This window comes from Rhipicephalus microplus, chromosome 1 (genome assembly GCF_043290135.1).
Source record: "Rhipicephalus microplus isolate Deutch F79 chromosome 1, USDA_Rmic, whole genome shotgun sequence".
NCBI lineage: Eukaryota > Metazoa > Arthropoda > Arachnida > Ixodida > Ixodidae > Rhipicephalus > Rhipicephalus microplus.
In genome coordinates, this window is record NC_134700.1 from 293658002 (window position 1) to 293674999 (window position 16998).

Sequence of the window (16998 nt, forward strand, 5' to 3'; positions counted from 1 at the left end):
AAACGTGTCTTGCATGCAAGCCTAGAAGTGACCCCGCCCAAAGCGTATGTGTGTATCTTATACAGTGTGACCGTGGGAGCGTCTGCTACCTAACGCACGTGGTTCGGAGTAACCATGCTAGCGACATCGTCAAAAAGAGCGATAGCAAGGTATTGTGTGAAGGCCACCGTGAAGTGACATTTCCGGAATGTTTTTGAGAGACGAGCGCTGTCATTCGAAGCTGTCTTTGACGTCAGCAGGCGAGTGGAATGAGAGAGAGAACGTTTCTTTTCGCCGTCTGCTTGTGTTTTGAACTTTGAGGACTGATAACTTCACTTTCCATGCACCAATTTCCATCATTCTTGTTGCATTTGTCTCAGTAATCATCGCTACACACTTTCCCGTGCTAAATAAGGCTGTCCCAAAAGTGTTGCAGGGCCCCTTTAAATTTATGTCGCACTTAATTTTCACTTTCACACCTTTAAAAATGTGACATCATTTTTCTTTTGCAGTCACTGGTGTTTCTCCAGCTCCCCACCTTCACCAAATTCCACAAACCAAGTTCCAGAGTATGTCACTTAAGTGTGTGGATTTACCGGTTTTATCTAGAATGATATCCTTCGGCAAAGCAGTGTCACATCTTTAAAGTATGTGTTCTATAGTGGCTTGATCACTAATGTCTCGTGTGAAAATATACATCTATTGATATGTGGTACCTCAGCATCCCTTGATGAATTGTTTGCAGAGTTCAGCCATGTGCCAGCTGTTGATTGTTAACTTGGCTTCCATAGACCTTCATTGACGCATCACTCACTTTTATCATTGTAGGCCTAGGCATAACTTTCGAACAGAATATCAACAGAAATATAACATACAAGTGGCATTGTAAATATTATTTTGAAGCCATGTATGCTGAAAAAGAATTCAACAGCTGCTTTCTATAACTGTCTAGTCTTGTTAGGATCACCTCAACTTGACAAGCATGAAGCACCACACATAAAAATCAAATTGTTAAAGGGGAGCTGCCATATAATTTCAAGCTGAAGATGTGTTCTTCATGTAATTACTCGGTATGCATCGGTATTTTTGACCAAATTTGAATGGCGTTTGTCACCTCAGATCAGATCAGACCAAATAACTCTATTCAGAGCACTGCGAATTGGCGGGTGGGCCTGGATCCCACCTAGGCTTTGTCAAAGGGCTGCTGGTCCTTGGCATATTCCTCTGCTTGCTGGGCTTCCCAGAGTTATTGCTCCACGTTCGAGCTGAGCAAGTCTGTCACCTGTAAGTTACTTTATTTTAAGGGCAAAGATCGTATGGAAGCTTAAAACTGCTTTCAGCACCCTGTGACATCGACACTTCTGTGATCTGTTCGGTGTGGCGCATACCATCCTGATTGATAATGCGCTAGCAGCCATGACATCAATGATTCCAATGTTTTTTATAGTGGTGCCAATGCACTGACTCTTCATGCCTGATCTTCATCGTGCCACTTTGAAAGGTTTCATGAAATTACAAGAAGAAAACCGCCTCTAGAAGACGGGCAAGAGGACACGGCATGATTCAATGTATGTTCGTTGGTCAGCATGTCAGGGAACCATTGAGAGCTGCAGTTGTGTTGTAGGAAGCGTGGAAAAAAGAGGAATGATTATGTAGTGTCATTACTCGTACGATACATGCCAACGTGACCCCATGCTATCAAAGTGCAGTAGCAAATAGATATCTGAATATCATTGCTGAGTAGTGAATTTTAGTTTGTAAGTGGACTTCTTTGCACTAGCATAACACTGGGTTACTGCAGCTATAACTTCAAGAGGCTGGGTAGGTGGGGCCATTTGGCGGCACAAAGAAGAACATGACAAGCATCAAATTGTTATTGGCCTCGAGATCTTGGAGTGGTGCCCTCTCGCATGTGACGTCAGTTTGTGGACTCCACTGTCCACCATACTGCAGCAGCTGCTGCTCCTGTGTGCGGATCATCTGCTTCTGGCGAGACCTTTGTCGAACGAACAGCCTCGCCAGGGTCAACTAACACCCGCAACGAATTTTTGAGTTTATTTTAGTTGTGGCCAAATCGACAGGGCCAAGAAACCTCCCACATGGCCGATGAGCACGCTGATGCCGCCAACCGCATTTCTGGTAAGAAAGTGAAGCTATGTGTGAATATTCTCGCTCGACACCTGCAGTTTGCACAGTGCGATACTAATTAGTCAAAATTTCAATAAGCGTGCTTTTCTCGAGCATTTAAAAGCATGTAGATATAGCTTGAGAAACATATATAGCTTGAGAAAACGGCGTGGCGGTGTACGACGCAGGCAACGTTGTTGAATGGGTAGTCAATGCTGTCAATGCAGATCGCATCACCATCGCGGCTCTAGTCCTAAAAACACGTGGACTTGCAAACTCTCCACAGAACACCCCGTGGGGATCGAGTGCTGTGCAATAATAAAGTACTGCTCTGTGCCTCAGAGTGCTTCGTCCACCCATGAAAAGGACATTAGCTTTCACAAGGATTCTAAAGAAAAGGGCACGCCTGCCTTTCTCCTTCCGGTATTTTTTTCTGCTGTGCTACGGTAGTGGCACTGAACACGAGGACATGAGTGAGAATCGCTGATTTCCACCACTCTGGCATTCGCAAACAATGCATGACATATTCACTGTATAGCAGCTGTTTAAATTGCTGCTTCGGCAGTCAAGATGCCACAAACGGTCGATTGACTGTGCTTCAAAACGCTGTGCTTTGAAAATGAGCTTTTAATGCTCATTTTCAAAGCACAGCGTTTTGTTTTTTAAAACTGCGGCCGCTTGTCTTTGCGGCGAGTGCTACGCAATGGTGAAGTACTGCTCTGTGCCACCCGTGAAAAGGGCGTCCTTCACTGCTCAGCTGCGCTAATGAGGTGGGCTTACCCGAGGCGATTCGGTGGCCGCGTCGTCGGCTCCCTGTCTAGGGGCCTTTGCAATAGTTTTTGGGATGGCACCTCACCTGGTAAAGTTGACTGCGTACGTGTGTGTCTGTAGCCTGCGTGAAATGAATGGCTGAAGTGCCGGCGAGGTACTCAAACACGGTTGCAAGCATACTGAAGAGTGGCACGTTAGCGAAGTGCTTGCTGCACACGGTTGATGAAGGCGTGAGGCGCTTTCCCTTTCTGAGTTTCTTCTTGCCCAGTTTCGAGACGTTAAAATGTTTGTGAAAGCTAACGCCCTTTTCACGGGTGGTACAGAGCAGTACTTCACCATTGCGTAGCACTCGCCGCGAAGACAAGCGACCGCAGTTTTAAGAAACGAAACGCTGTGGTTTGAAAATGAGCATTAAAAGTGGACACACACGGTTCTTAGAAGAGCGTCTGTAGCCACCACACACAATATAATCAATTGAACTGCTTCTTTGACGAGTTTTACTACCATGGTCATTTCTACATAGCGCCGCGCCTCGAAAGCGCACGAATCATCGTCGAAGTGACGTCATACACGCGCGGTTCGCAGTGCCGCCGTCGGTCGCACACCAGGCCAATGATGCGTTCTGTTTTTCTGCTGATGTGTATTCGCTATGCCAGGAGGAGGACGGGGAAGGAAGGGCGGAGAAAGGCCAGGGAGATTCGCTATGCCAATTTTCTATAAAATTCTTTGTGTATATCAGAATGCTGTGCATACTGAAATTCTCTAATGTAGACAATTGAGGCAAGCATGGCTGTACTTCAATAACAAGTTTATTAGTAAGAGCCAACCTCCCAACTCCAACACAGAGACTCACTGTATTGAGATTGAAATTTTTGTTTCAGTTAGTTAAAGGTTATATTAAGGTAGACTTATCACACATACTTCATTTTTTGACTGGATATGCCACAATACGCAGGCACGCTTTCAAATTGACTCCATTCACCACCCATAATACCACATTCAAATATTCGTTTTTTCCCCACGACAATTACCGAATGGAATAATCTTAATAACGATGTTGTTTTGCGATCATCCTTGAGTCTTTTTACTACGCAGCTTGTACAATAACTGTGTGTGTTCTATTACATAAAGTAATGCTGTGTATTTCAGTCACTGCAGTGTTCATTCTACGCTGGTGGTCATCTTGAATACAGTGCTTATTTAATTCTGTTGGATGCCCTTGTGCCTGTTCATTGCAAACTGTCGATATTGCCACTTTCTATTCCTCAAGCTTTGTTATCGCCCCAATACACTACACAATTCTCAGCGCAAACCGCGCCTGCAGTTTTCTAGAAGCTTCGGGACTATAGTTGATCATTTCGATAAGATCACGCCCCCTCTGCAAACTGTACAGATTATTCTGAAACACTCGTCACCACCAGCGAAAACGCTAGAACATTCGATGGCAAGAGTATAAATGCCGGCGCACTTCGACGCTTGTCAGTAGTTGATCGATGGCCGATGCTCCGTTCACTGCTATCTGTGCAAGACTGCTACTGTAATCGGACTTTCCGTTTACTGGGCACAGGTTCGCCCAAATAAACAGTTAAATCGCAACATAAAGTCTCCAGTCTTCGGCCACGTCACGACCCCGTGACATCTGGTGGAGGTGTGGGGTATCGATCCCCGTACCTCTCGCATGAGGAAACAAACTTTCTTCTCCTCAAGCATGTCTGGGTCAGTGTGACGGAATAGGGGGGTCATCTCTTCTGTGAAAATAGCAACATTTTCATTTGGCAGCTGAACCCAGGTCTCTAGTAAAGCAGCGGCCCTCTCTTTGCCAGCAAGGCTCGCGAATGTTTGCAGGAATGCGCCGCAGAAAACATCTCACGTTCGGAGCATGGACTCCCGATTCTCGATATTGTGCGAGAAGAAGTTCGGCAATCGCTTCGAATTCCCCAAGCACCGCTGTCCAAGCCAGAAGCTATGAGCTACGCGGCTGTAGTGCGCCACAACACTCCTCGTTGCCCACGCCAACACGCCACCCCATCGCACTTCCGTCGCCACGGTTTTGACGCTACGGTTGTCATTGTCGCTACAGTCGCGGTCATGGCCTTAGTCTTCTGCGCCTTGTCTTGTAGAAGCCCGTACTCAGGTGGTAGACCTTGCTGTTGGCGACGCAAGACACCACCGAGAAGGCCAGCGGGACTTCTGCAGCCAATTGAACCACCTCGCCGACCATTCCAGCAGATTGGCATGGACCTACTTGGGCCGTTCCCGACGTCGGCTTTCGAAAACAAGTGGATCGTGGTAGCTACTGACTACCTCACTCGCTACGCCGAAACAAAAGCCCTGCGCAAAGGCAGTGCATCCGAGGTAGCTAAGTTCTTCGTTGAATATATCGTCCTATGTCACGGCACCCCGGAGGTCCTCATCACCGACAGAGGAATGGCATTTACTGCTGACCTAACTCAAGCAATCTTGGCATACAGCCAGACAAACCACCGCCGGACAACAGCGTACCACCCACAGACCAACGGCCTCACCGAGCGGCTAAACACGACGATCGCCGACATGCTGGCAATGTACGTCAATGTCGAACACAAGGCGTGGGACACCATTCTTCCTTACGCGACCTTTACATACAACACGGCGGTGCAGGAGACGACGCAGATATCTCCATACAAATTGGTCTACGGAAGGAGGCCGGCAACGACACTCGATGCCATGTTACCCAACGTCACCTACAAAGAAAACCTCGATGTGAGTGAGTACCTTCAACACGCTGTAGAAGCCCGACAACTCGCGAGTCTCCGTATCAAGAATTAACAGACGACCGACAGCCGCCGTTACAATCTTGGACGACGCTTCGTGGAATACCAGCCCGGTGAACGTGTTTTGGTGTGGACGCCAATACGCCGACGTGGACTCAGTGAAAAGCTTCTGCGACGGTACTTCGGACCGTACAGGGTGGTTCGACGTCTCGGCCCACTTGATTACGAGGTTGTCCCCGACGGCATCACGAACTCTCAGCGACGCCGATCACTACCTGAAGTCGTCCGTGTCGCGCGCCTCAAGCCGTTTTATGCGCGTTAACAAACTGAAACAGTGTCTTTTGTATTATTGCTACGTCGTAATTTATTCATTGTACTTTCATGCATAATTGTTGTACCTTCATCTTTAGTTAAAAGCATCGGGACGATGCCTTTTTCGGAGGGGGGCAATGCCACATTCCATTCCTCAAGCTTTGTTATCGCCCCAATACACTACACAATTCTCAGCACAAACTGCGCCTGCAGTTTTCAAGAAGCTTCGGTACTGTAGTTGATCATTTCGATAAGATCACGCCCATTCCGCGAACTGTACAAATTATTCTGGAACACTCGTCACCGCCAGCGACAACGCTAGAACATTCGATGGCAAGAGTATAAATGCCGACGCACTTCGCCGCTTGTCAGTAGTTGATCGACGGCCGACGCTCCGTTCACTGCTATCTGTGCAAGACTGCTACTGTAATCGTACTTTCCGTTTATTGAGCACAGGTTCGCCCAAATAAACAGTTAAATCGCAACATAAAGTCTCCCGTCTTGGGCCACGTCACGACCCCGTGACAATATCTTTTTTTTTTTGTCTTCTCAAAACATGTACATACTTTGTCTCATTTTTATTCTGTTTCCCAATTGTAAACTTAACAAATGTACACCCACTCTGTTAAAACCCTCTTTGAGGTTTGTAGTATTGATAAATAAATAAATGAAATGTGTTCCCAGGCATCTCCTCGTTGCTGTTTGGAAAGGCATAAATTTTTAATAGCTGTTTTGTGAAGTGTTGAAGTGAAGATGATTCACAAATCGCGGTGATTTCAAATTTCAGAATGTCGCCTTCAACCCTAGGTGGCACTTTTGAGGGTGATGCTGGTGACCAAGCATGACTGAATGTGAGCAGACAAAATGTTGGCTGAGGATTTAAGCCTCGCGTCTCCTTCTTTCTGTGGACAAGTGTTCAGCTAGGGCGCGGTCTGGAGGTAGCACTGGCAGCCATAAAAAAATGGCGGGTTTGTGCGGGAAGTGCGCTAAATATTGGTGATATAAATCGATAAAACATATAGTTATTTGCCCTTTAACTGCATTCTGCTCAGATTTGGGTGCACGTTAAAGAACCCCAGGTGGTCAAAATTTCCGGAGCCCTCCACTACGGCGTCTCTCATAATCATATAGTGGTTTTGGGACGTTAAACCCCACATATCAATCAATCATTTAACTGCATTCTGGGTCACGAATCGCTATTAAGGGTCAATAACTACTCGTGGATGCAAAAATCTTGACATGCGCGAATTTGATGTCAATGCTCCCTTAATAGTGCTTGAGAATTTCACTTTATTTCATATGTTGTGTTATTTTCTTTGAGCAAAACAATGATCTCTTGCTTTCTTTTACAGTACGCAGCAAGTACACTGAGATCACAAGCGAGGAGCAGCGATATCGATACAAGGCTGACTTCAATGCCGAATATGAGGAGTACAAAGCCCTCCATTCCACAATAGAATCTGTGTCGAAGAGATTCTCCGACCTGGAAGAGTGCCTACGCACTGCCCGAGAAGGAACGGAACAGTGGAATGTGAGTTGATTGCAAACACACTGCTTTCAATATGAGCATTCAGACTGACATGTCAATCATCATACTATATTTTCGTGAATGTAAGCTGAGCATGATTGTGGTATGTGGCGAAATGAATCTATCAATCCATCGAACCCAGAACTTTCTAATAGGATGTTTCTTGTTTCATATATAAACATTTCCATTAAGTTAGATGCAGTGTGGTGCAGTGACAGTAGTTGTACACGCTTGGCAAGACTAGTAGAATCTTATCTGCATGCAACATGCAGGACTGCCTTCTTGATGCCCCGGAAGGATCGGAACAGAGGAATGTGAGTTGATTACGGGGACAGTGAATTTAAAATCAGCATTCAGGCCAATTTTTTCATCACCAAACCATATTGTAGTCAATGTTAGCTGAACGCTATTTTATATATTGTGGGGCAAATGGGGCAATCTGTTAAAACCTGAACTGTGAGCATATGAGATTTCTTGTTGAGTGCACTAGACTCTCTCACCAATATATGTAGTCAATGGTGGAATGCCACGGCAGTAACCCATAATATGTTTCACAAATGAACCTTCTCACACTAGTTGGATGCAGTGTGGTGCAGCAACAGCAGTTTGGTGCGGTTGACAGTACTGGTACACTCAAACCTCAATCTAACGAATCTCGATGTAAGGAAGTATCAGTTATAACAAAGTAAATGAAGAATAGTCGCAGTAGATGCAGTGTTAGAAATGAACCCTTATAAGTAATATCAGATATAAGGAACTAAGTTTTGTGTCAGATGCAACTTTGTTGTATTGAGGTTTGAGTGTAGTATCTTATCTGCCCTTGGTATTTTTCATGCTATGCATTTAGACTAGGGAAGGGGAGCTGGCTGGTCATGTTTATACAGTATGGTTATTTATGGGTACATTTATGAATCATTTTAATGTGTGATGCAGCACATGAAGGTACAAAAAAGGAAGCTATTTGACAGGACAACTGCAGCAGTTGTCTTGTTGGTTATTTCTTTTGTGTATTGTCTTTGTGTGCTGCTTCACACGTTGATGGCAGATGTGAGCCCAAAAACACAAATGTTTTTCCAGTATTACGTATTTTGTTTCTATTTATTTTCACAATTTTCGTTTTTCTACTTTCATGGCAAAAACTTAAGATTTAATAAAACTCGAAGTAGGTTAAAGTCACGTTTAAAAGAGCACAAGGTGGCTGCTAAAAACTAAAACGAGCTCACTGTCTGAAGTCTCCTGAAAGTTGTCACCATGGCTGCTTGCCATTGCATTTCAGTTCCCCAAAGCCGCATGCTAAATATAACCATACTACCCTAGCTCTCATGATGAGAAAAATAATTTTTAAAAACATGTCTTTTTCACCTTTAAAATGCATTTTTCTGAAATACAAGTTTGGGCAACTTCTTGAGTTTGGGCATCATGTTTTTGGTACTTCATATAGCCATATTGGGGTGAAATTTTGCCCACATATTCCGCAAAGGCAAACTGCAACAAAATTTAACTTGGGCAGAATTGGCTCATAATGTGTGCATAGGTTGGGTAAGTATAGGGACAATGAAAGTGAAAAACTTTGAACTCATGTATTTCGTACATAATCTGCGCCCTAATGGCCAGCTAGCAGACGACGCAGAGCCCTAGCCTGGGCAAATCGAAAACAGATGGATATGATGTCAATCGCCGCTCATGAGTAGAACCAGCAGAACTCCCTGCATCCCTTTCTTTTCGGCATGACGCTCCTAGCCAGCGGCTAATTCATATCATGCAAATTTTTGTATTACGAAATAAGGGGTTGTAGACAGCTCGAACACATGTGCTAATTGCCGGGACCAGCCTTTCACACTTTTTCGAAAAACTTAGAGCTCCAAAAGCTGCGGGTGATTGCAGTGAGGCGAAGGGAACGGAGTGTACAACTTTAATATGACCCATTATAGTATATGCCAAAAGTAGTGTGGGACCCTCATGCGGCAATAAATTGACACAAACTGGATGAAGTCCAATGCTAAGCAGCGAGATTGATCTTTAATAAATATCATCGCTGTCACTCCCCTACTGAACTGTGCCGAAATGCAGATAGAAATAAGGACAGTGGGGGAAAGAATAAAATTCCTTTTTTTGATTGTCCATAACAAGCTTAAGATTACCAAGCCAGACTTTTTCAGATTATCTACGAATCTACGTTTCAGGCACAGACATAGTATGGTTATTGAAGCTCTACTGACGCGAATTGACTCCTTCAAATATAGCAATTTTTCGCTAGTAATCAATTAGTGGAACATGTTGCCTGACTCACTGGTTTCGTCTCTTTCCCTTGCTGCATTCCTAAATGAACTCCAAACTCTTGCCTATTCAGGTCATTTGGCGTTCTTGAACACTAATCATGAACGCCACGTTGTGGACGAGACGAGTGCATTTGTGCTCTTTTTACTCTTAGCATATCTCTGAAGTTGAAATCGTGTTCACATTTATGTCGCGTGAATGTTTCTTGTTGAACTGTATCTGCATGATTATTCATCTATTCCTGCAATGACCCTGCTAGGGTTAACAGTATAACAACAACAACAAAAAAAAAAAACAGGTATTGAAGCACAGTGTTTTATTATGCATCGCACTTCACAGATGACGACTTCAGTACGACCACTACTATCTCTTTGCCCAAATAATGTTGTCATGGTACAAAACGAAGATTATGCAACGTTGTATAACACTGATTACTTATTCGAAATGAGCATAAAAGCTTATGTATACAGCAAATATTTCATTGCCCTAGGCTACAGATTAGAGAAGCTTTTTTTTTTTTTTTTTTCGAGTTCCCAAAAAGGACTTGTTTTCGGGCAAGTTGGTGCATACTTGGTGCAGATGACTGAGGTGCAAAAAATCATTTCTTGAAACAGGAAGAGCAGAAGAGAAGAAAGAACAGTGCCAACTACCAACTGTTTAATGGTCTAAGAAACGCACAGGAAAAGAAGACAATTCCGCGCATGCGTGCACAGCCAACAAACGTCGTGCAGCATCATGTTCAAGACAATATGTTATCCAAAAAACTGCATTTCTGTGAAATACAACAGAATAGATGTATCACTGATACAGTCGGGCCCTTTTTTTTTTGATAAAAAACAGCTCCCAAGACCTCTCTGGCTGCTTGTTTGTTACTCCTACTAATAATCACCGTTTGCTCAAATCATGGCACACATCTGCAGGCTTTACAGTGTGCTGAAAGATGTGCATGATCAATTTTGCCTAAACTATTGGCATGCTTCCTCAGTCTTTCATTGATGCGACGCCCCGTTTGACCGATATAGAACTTGCCGCAGCTTAGGGATGTCCCATATACCATGCCTTGTGCGCAGCGCCTAAAAAGTTTTGTGTGCTGCTTCTGGCAGCCCCTGTGCTCGTCGCATGTGACACCCGGGCACAATTGAGCCAGCTTTTTGGGAGCTGAAAAAACGACCGGAACGTTGTAACGGGTAGCCACCTTCTTTAAGTTATGGCTCACACAGGACCACCTCTGGCTTAACCCGCTCCCTCTCCTTCGGGTGAACATTTGCATTGGCAACGCTGTCTTTCACCCTCTGGAGCAGAGATTCTACCACGGAACTAACTACAGACTGAGGGTAGCCGGCCTTGAAAAGTCTTTGAAGCTGAAGCAAAAAGCCAGTCTGCATAACATGCTCACATGATCTGCGTAGTGCCAACTCCAAGCAAAGTAAATGTGATAAGATTAGTTTGCCGTTCCGGCGCCCGGGGCGTCAATGTTGCAAGGAAATAAATACGGCGCACATGACCAGCCAGTCAGTGTGGAACCCGCCAACGTACGTGTGTGTGATTCGGTCCAGCGACCGGCATGGCTCAGGACTATCCGGTTATCACAAGTGGCGACGAGGTTGACTGACGAACCGGACGGGCACAGCACAATCACACATCGTCATGCCTGTCGTCGGGAAGCTGGATCCGTTCGACCCGAGTACATCGGAGTGGGCGAAATACCGTGAGCGGGCCGAGCTGTACTTCATCGCGAACGACATCCCGAGCGACAAGCAGACAGCCGTATTTTTGATATGCTGCGGTCCAGAGACTTATTCTCTGCTACGAGGCCTCCTAGCACCAAGCAGGCCCGCCCAAGCAGGACTGACCGAAATTTTTACCACACTTGGCAAGCACTACGCCCCTCGCGTATCAAAAGTAGTGGCAAGTTTCAAGTTTTTCTCAAGACATCGAAAAGAGGGGGAGACCGTAAGTGACTACATTGCCTCGTTGAAGAAATTAGCCGAAGACTGTAATTTCGCAACATTTCGAGAGCGCATGTTGCGCGACCAGATAGTCAGCGGAATCAATGACGTAACCATGCAAACACGGCTGCTGTAAACGACGTGTTTAACCTTCGAAACTGCAAAGGACACCGTCGTAGCTATGGAGGCTGCGCGTAAAGATTCACACACATTGAGCTGTCAGCAAGCACAGCTACTATCTCACGAAGCTCCAGAGCAAGCGAATGTTGTCACCTCGGGGAAAAATGATAGCTGTTGCTTCTGTTGCGGGGGAGGTCATTCTGCGCGTCGGTGTAAGCACGGCAGCACGATCTGTCACAACTGTCGCCAAAAAGGGCACCTCGCAAGAGTTTGCAGAGTTCAGCCGGGAAGTAGAAATTTCGACCAGAGCCAGCCTAGTCGCGTGAACAACCTGGGCAACCTGCCCGTCTCTGCTGAAGAGCCCGAAGTTTTCGACTTGTGGACGCTTCACACGGCTAGTTCGGAGCCAATGCGCATAGTGGTTGAAGTTAATGGCATAATGCTCGATATGGAGTTGGACACCGGCGCTAGTGTGTTGACCATTGATGATGGCAAGTTTGCCAAGCTTTTTCCGTCGGTGCCATTGGAGCCATCGAGTGTGCAGCTGAGAAGTTTTTTCGGTGACATGAAACGCGTCCAGGGAAAGCTGGAAGCAATGGTCAAACTTGGCGACAAGGAGCGCCAGCTACCACTATTTGTCGTGAAAAGGGCGTGTCCTACGCTGTTTGGACGAAGCTGTTTGGACGAAGCTGGATGAAGGCCTTCAAGCTAGGCATCGCTCAGGCGGAGGGAGTCAACGTCGTGAAGTCTACGGAAGACCTGGTAAGCCAATATCACGAAGTTTTTTCGGAGCAGCTTGGCAAGTTTCACGGCGTTACAGCGTCTATATCCGTACAAAAGGGGGCGAAGCCACGTTTTGTCAAGGCACGTCCGATACCATTTGCATTGCGCGATAGGGTTTTTGAAGAACTACAGAGGATGGAACGGGAAGGCGTTATCAAACCGGTGAAAACTTCCCAGTGGGCCGCGTCCATCGTTCCTGTATTGAAGCGCGACGGCCGGGTTCGGGTCTGCGGCGATTTTAAGACTATCATAAACGCGGTGACAGTCGTCGAGTACTACCCTATTCCTAGGATTGAGGAACTTTTTGCGCGACTTACAGGGGGCAAGAAGTTCACAAAGCTTGACTTGCAAGATGCCTACCAGCAGGTTCCACTCGATGAGGAGTGCCAAGAGCTAGTCACCATTAACACTCCGAAGGGGTTATACCAATTCACAAGGCTGCCGTTCGGGGTTTCATCAGCTCCGGCTATATTTCAGCGAGAGATGGAAAATCTGTTGCACGACCTTGACCATGTCGTAGTGTACTTTGATGATATTCTGGTCACAGGAACCAGTGACAAAGAGCATTGGGAAAATTTGGGCCGAGTGTTGGATCGCCTGAAGACCGCGGGACTGTGACTGAAGTTATCCAAATGCGAATTCATGAAACCAGAAGTCCAGTACTTGGGCCATATCATTAGTGCGGCTGGGCTGCGTCCAAGCCCGGCTAAGACTGAAGCAGTGCTGGAAGCCCCCGCACCCCGAGCGGTCAAGGAACTTCAGAGTTACCTCGGGTTGGTTAATTTTTACAGAAGGTTTTTGCCGAACCTTTCTGCCGTATTACAGCCGCTCAATAGTTTGTTGGCGTCGGGAACATCATGGCGCTGGGAAACGGATGAAAAGCAGGCGTTTCGGAGAAGCAAGGAGCTATTGGCCTCTGCTGCTATATTGGCACACTTTGACCCAGGAAAGCCAACTGTGCTTGTCACTGATGCATCTCCCTTCGGGATTGGAGCAGTACTGGCGCAACGAGAGTCATCTGGAGAAGAGCGCCCCATTGGTTTTGCCTCCCGCAGCCTGGCAACCGCGGAGAAAAACTACAGCCAATTAGATAAGGAGGCATTGAGCCTTGTATTTGGCGTTACAAAGTTCAGGCAGTACAGATCGAATTCGAAGCCGTCACAGATCACAAACCGCTGCTCAGCTTGCTCGCAGCAGACAAGCCAGTTCCCGAATCCTGTTCTCCGAGAGTGCTAAGGTGGGCCTTGCTGTTGTCGGGGTACAGTTACGACCTGAAGTATAGGCCGGGTTCACAAATTGCACATGCCGATGGGTTAAGCCGGCTACCTCTGCCAACTGCCGAATTTGTTGTTGACTGCCCTGCCGAAGTGTTAATGCTGGAAGGAGTATACCCAGGGGTGCTGTCGTCAAATGCTGTTGCGGCAGCCACCTCCAGAGACCCGGTGCTGTCACAAGTAAGAGCAGCGTTGTGGTCAGGCTGCCAGATAAACCTAGGGTCAGAGGGAAGACCCTACGAGACGCGCTTTCATGAGATGAGCGTGCAAGGGAACTGTCTATTGTGGGGCAACAGAGTCATTGTTCCAAAATCCTTGCAAAAGGAAGTCCTCCAGCTGCTGCATGAGAGTCATCCAGGACTGTCCAAAATGAAGGCAGTTGCGTGTAGCCATGTGTGGTGGCCTAGCCTGGATAACGATATAGCGATAACCATTCAAAGGTGCCGTATTTGCCAGGAGCATCAAAGAGTGTCACGACCAGTGCCTGTCATGCCCTGGCCGTTCCCGGAGAAACCGTGGTCACGGCTGCATGTGGACTATGCCGGTCCTTACAGGAACACCTATTTTTTTATCGTAGTCGATGCGTTTTCGAAGTGGATTCAAGTGTTCCCGGTCTCTACACTCTCGGCTGAAGCAACTATTTCCTGCATGCGCAGTATGTTCGCAAACCAAGGCCTTCCAGATGTGGTCGTGTCGGATAATGGGCCAGCATTTACCAGTGAGCTTTACTCCACATTCCTCAAGAAAAACGGGGTGAGGCGAATGCTGGTGCCGCCGTATCATCCAGCGTCTAACGGTGCTGCAGAGCGGGCCGTGCAGACTGTCAAAAACAAGTTGCGGAAGGCTGGCCCTGGAGATATTCGCACTCAAATTGCCCGCATGCTCCTGACATACAGGTCAACGCCTCACGAAGTCACGGGTTGCTGTCCGTCGGAGCTGTTGTTGGGGCGGAAGCTGAGGACTGCGTTGGACTTGCTACACCCAGACCTCAGGACCAAGGTGCTACAGAAGCAACTTAAGCAGAAAATCAGATGCGACCAAGGAACAAGACCCAGGGTTTTGGGCCACCCGGGTGACCAGGTGTTCGCAAGGAACTTCCGTCCAGGACCTGCGTGGCTCCCTGCAGTTGTCACCGAACAACGCACTTCGTCCATGGATGTTCTACTGGAAGACGGACGACGGTTAACTCAACATCTGGATCACATCCGCCAGGCCCCTGAGGAACTGAGTGCAGACAACCAAAAATCAGGCAGCCCAGTATCTACCGGTCTTGCTCCAAGCTTGGACGTGGGTCAGACGCAGCTAACTGGTCTTGCTCCAGGCTTGAACGTAGGTCAGAGGCAGCTATCTCCGGATCGTCTTCACGACACAGAGTCTAGGCAAGATCCCAGGGAAGACGTAGCGAGGGAACCGGAACTTGCTGTCACAGCACCCAGTACTCCTGTCCTGCGTCGAAGTACCAGAATTCGACGACCAGTATCGCGCTACGCACCTTAAACAATTGTTTGCAACCCATTAATAAAGGGGGGAAGGATGTGATAAGATTAGTTTGCCGTTCCGGCGTCCGGGGGCGTCGATGTTGCAAGGAAATAAATACGGCGCACATGACCAGCCAGTCAGTGTGGAACCCGCCAACGTACGTGTGTGTGATTCGGTCCAGTGACCGGCATGGCTCAGGACTATCCGGTTATCACAGTAGAGTGATTCCGCGCTTCACATTCTTTGAATGCACTGAGTCATACAGTAACAATTCTTTCTTACTACGAAGGAGATACGCACAGCATACATGATCACCCGAAATCATCAGGTTAAGGTCCAAAAACTACAAAAAGCTTTATTTTGGAAGTTCATTAGTGAACGTGAGCACCTTAGTGTTTGCTCTAAAAACATCTAAAATTTGCTCAACCATCACAGGGAAAGGAAAAAGGCATATACTGTCAATAAAAACTAAAAAATCATCGACATATCTAAAAGCTTTAAGAACATTTGGATGAGGCGAAGTAAGATCACTTTGTAGTGCGTGGTCAAACAGGCGTCACATAAAATCGGTGCTACTCGTGACCCAATGCAAATGCCCTTTCTCTGTAAAAACATGCCCTGTTCAAGAGAAACGAAAGTGCAATTGAGATAGGCTTCTAAGAGGGTAACAAAGTTAGCAGACGACATCTCCGTTTTAGTCACAAAGGTGGCTTCGCCACTATCATCGATACTCTGCTTAACCGCTCGAAGTAGCTCCGGATCCAGAACCGAGTAAAGAAGGTTACTTACATCTAGGGAAAAAAGTTGCATATTTCATGGCTTCCGTGGAAAAACCCAAATACTTCATCAGAATATTTTGTCAAGAAAGGGTCATGAGCTTCAATAAGTTTGAGGGCTTTGGGCAAAAAACTGCTGACCTGATATTGCCAAGTTCCACGCTCACTAATGATAGCGCGGAAAGGTACGTTGGCTTTATGCGTCTTAGCACTGACCAAAGCAGTAAGGGAGTCCCTTTTGCACCAGCTTGTCTGTTTAGCTAACGATTCACACCCAATTTCTTCACACAAAGAGACATTTCTCTTGACTTTATATAGGCTCACTTTTTCAGGCTTCAAGTTCTTGAAGCGTGGAAACTTGGGCAAGTTGGTAGGACATAACTGAATGGAGGAACAGCGCAACCAGCGCTCTTTTCTGTCCTTGTTTTTATCCTTCTGTAGTTACAAAGTAATTACTTTTAGGTTGCGCTGTTCCTGCATTCGAATATTCAAGTTCTTGTTGATTGTTTCTCTTGGTTTTTCATTATAGGAGTGTCTAGACAATTCCACAAACCCACCTTCTATATCAGATGTCATTAGACAGAGTTCATTGTCTCTAAAATATGTCACTACATGTTGGAACACATGCACTTGTTACCCAGAATCAGCTTTTGGAGCAGCCTTGTGTTGACTGTCAACACCTTCCAGCAAGCAACGTTCGCGTTGTTCTTGTGGCGCCTTCCTTGCTATTTGCCGATTCCACGCAAGAAGGTTCTGTGCCGCAACTTGAGGCTCAAGGCCACATTTGGGACCCTTATTGAGGAGATATACTATGTTATCATCACTGTTGGTATACTTTATAATTCTTAGCCTCTTCGTGCGGCCTTTTTT

The 16998-nt window shown here is 46.5% G+C and overlaps 1 protein-coding gene across 4 annotated transcripts in view; it reads left to right on the forward strand.

The window, feature by feature from the left end:
- LOC142763884 (RNA polymerase II elongation factor ELL-like) overlaps positions 1-16998 on the forward strand; it is a 64311-nt gene that overhangs the window by 34947 nt on the left and 12366 nt on the right. Inside the window, exons 2-4 of one of the 4 annotated variants that reach the window (XM_075865167.1) lie at positions 492-548; positions 7295-7473; positions 7743-7784. In XM_075865167.1, coding sequence (XP_075721282.1) covers positions 492-548; positions 7295-7473; positions 7743-7784 — 278 coding nt within the window. Of the gene's footprint in view, positions 1-491; positions 549-6657; positions 6794-7294; positions 7474-7742; positions 7785-16998 lie in introns of those variants that run through there. The other 3 variants (XM_075865170.1, XM_075865169.1, XM_075865168.1) reach the window with 3 other exon arrangements.